The sequence below is a fragment of the Asparagus officinalis genome, chromosome 4, assembly GCF_001876935.1.
Source record: "Asparagus officinalis chromosome 4, Aspof.V1, whole genome shotgun sequence".
Taxonomy (NCBI): domain Eukaryota; kingdom Viridiplantae; phylum Streptophyta; class Magnoliopsida; order Asparagales; family Asparagaceae; genus Asparagus; species Asparagus officinalis.
Window position 1 is genome coordinate 48,221,297 of NC_033797.1, and position 1,665 is coordinate 48,222,961.

The 1,665-nt window shown below is 33.5% G+C and overlaps 1 protein-coding gene across 1 annotated transcript in view; it reads left to right on the forward strand.

The window, feature by feature from the left end:
* LOC109835938 overlaps positions 1,635-1,665 on the forward strand; it is a 1,550-nt gene continuing 1,519 nt past the window's right edge. The window contains exon 1 of the mRNA XM_020403902.1: positions 1,635-1,658. Coding sequence (XP_020259491.1) covers positions 1,635-1,658 — 24 coding nt within the window. The remainder of the gene's footprint in view (positions 1,659-1,665) is intronic.

Below are 1,665 nucleotides of genomic sequence, written 5' to 3' on the forward strand. Positions count from 1 at the left end.
AGCCCAAGAGATCTCATAATGAATTAGGTTTTTTATTTCAATTCTAGAACCATTACTTTGACCATTTGAACTTGTCTTCTATAGGGTTCCAATGGATAAAGAGAGAGGTGATAAATCCTCCCTTCACAGTCAAACTGGTAGTTAGAAAAGAATATATTGTATTCGATCAATACGAACTGAAGAAAATGGCAGACAAGTTTAGTTTGTATATTGGACTTCATCTCCTTGTAAAAATATGAGGAAATATTTCCAATTGAGTGGGCTCCTTAACTGTTCCAATTGACTACAGAAGCATTTTGGTAAGAAGGTGTCCAAATCCTCTCAATTAAGAACAATAGAACAAATGTTATAGTCCCTGAATATATCTGGAAGGAATAATTAAGCAATTGGATTATTCAAAGAAGACAGTGACATCTTAGATGTCCCAACTTAGATATTTTAATTTTCATTAATTATGCATATATAAGTCAAAGGTAATTTATAACTTTACAAAATTAATAATTAAATCAATTTAATAAAAATTTAATGTAACATTCCAAGTTTATCACTTGCAGTTAAGATGGGGGTAAATTTTAGGGAGGAGCACAAGTTTTATAATGATTTGCAGAGTAAAACTAAAACATTCGTATGATTTATTTCCCCTTTTTGAAAATAAGTTAAATATAATATAATTTGAACATAGTATATGTGAACTATGTGCCAGTATACAATGGAAGTTAAAGGATTCTTTTAAGGGAGCTTTATTTTTTTCAAAATTTTCTTCCTTCATGTTTCTGATCAAAATGGGGAAATGATCATTCTGTTTCATTGACAAGATAATTTTGAAACACAAGTTAGTACTCCATATCTGGCAAAGAAAATTATTAAAGCGCCAAAAGACTATCTTCCTCACATTGAAAAGGAAATATCAAGATAGAATCATCATATTTATATCGCCACTCAACTTTATTCCTCTCCTTGCTTCACTACCTTGCAGCATTTCCAGTCTATACATATGCGTATCCCAAATATATATGATATAGTACATCATTCAAACTTTCACATAAACTAATGCTAATTAATCTAATTAATAAATGTTTTTATAGTTGTGATCCCCTAAACCCTAGCTGTCCTCTAAAAAACTCCAATATCGTTTGATTTGCCTTTGCATTTTTCAGCACTGGTTAGGGCCGATGGAAAAAAGCTAAGCCTTTCCCACCACAAAACGGACGATTCTATATACTGACCCTTAACCAGCCACCCATCAAGTTCAAAGGCAGAATCCGAAAAGCAATTGGTAATGACTAAAATACCCCTATGATCTACTTGGGTTTGTGTTTCACTGGGGAGTGAATTGAGGGTAAATTAGGATATAGAGTGTCATTAAGGCTCTTTCAGCCCACTTTTAGTACATGAAGTGAGTTGTCCTTGAATACCAAAATTTTAACAGATTTTTATGTGGTTGAGTTGTAGAATAAGACTTTGACATCTTTACAGTTTAAACTATACAAATCGTGTTGTGTATATAAAGCCTCAACTAAGTGCACATAATTAGCAACCAAAATCTGTGGCTCTCAGCCTCTCCCTCCCTCCCTCCCTCTCTCTTTCTCTGCCCTCTACTTGACCTGCCTGGGATACTCTACAGTCACAAATTTATGGCCAAAGAAGAGGACTTGAAGGTAAAAA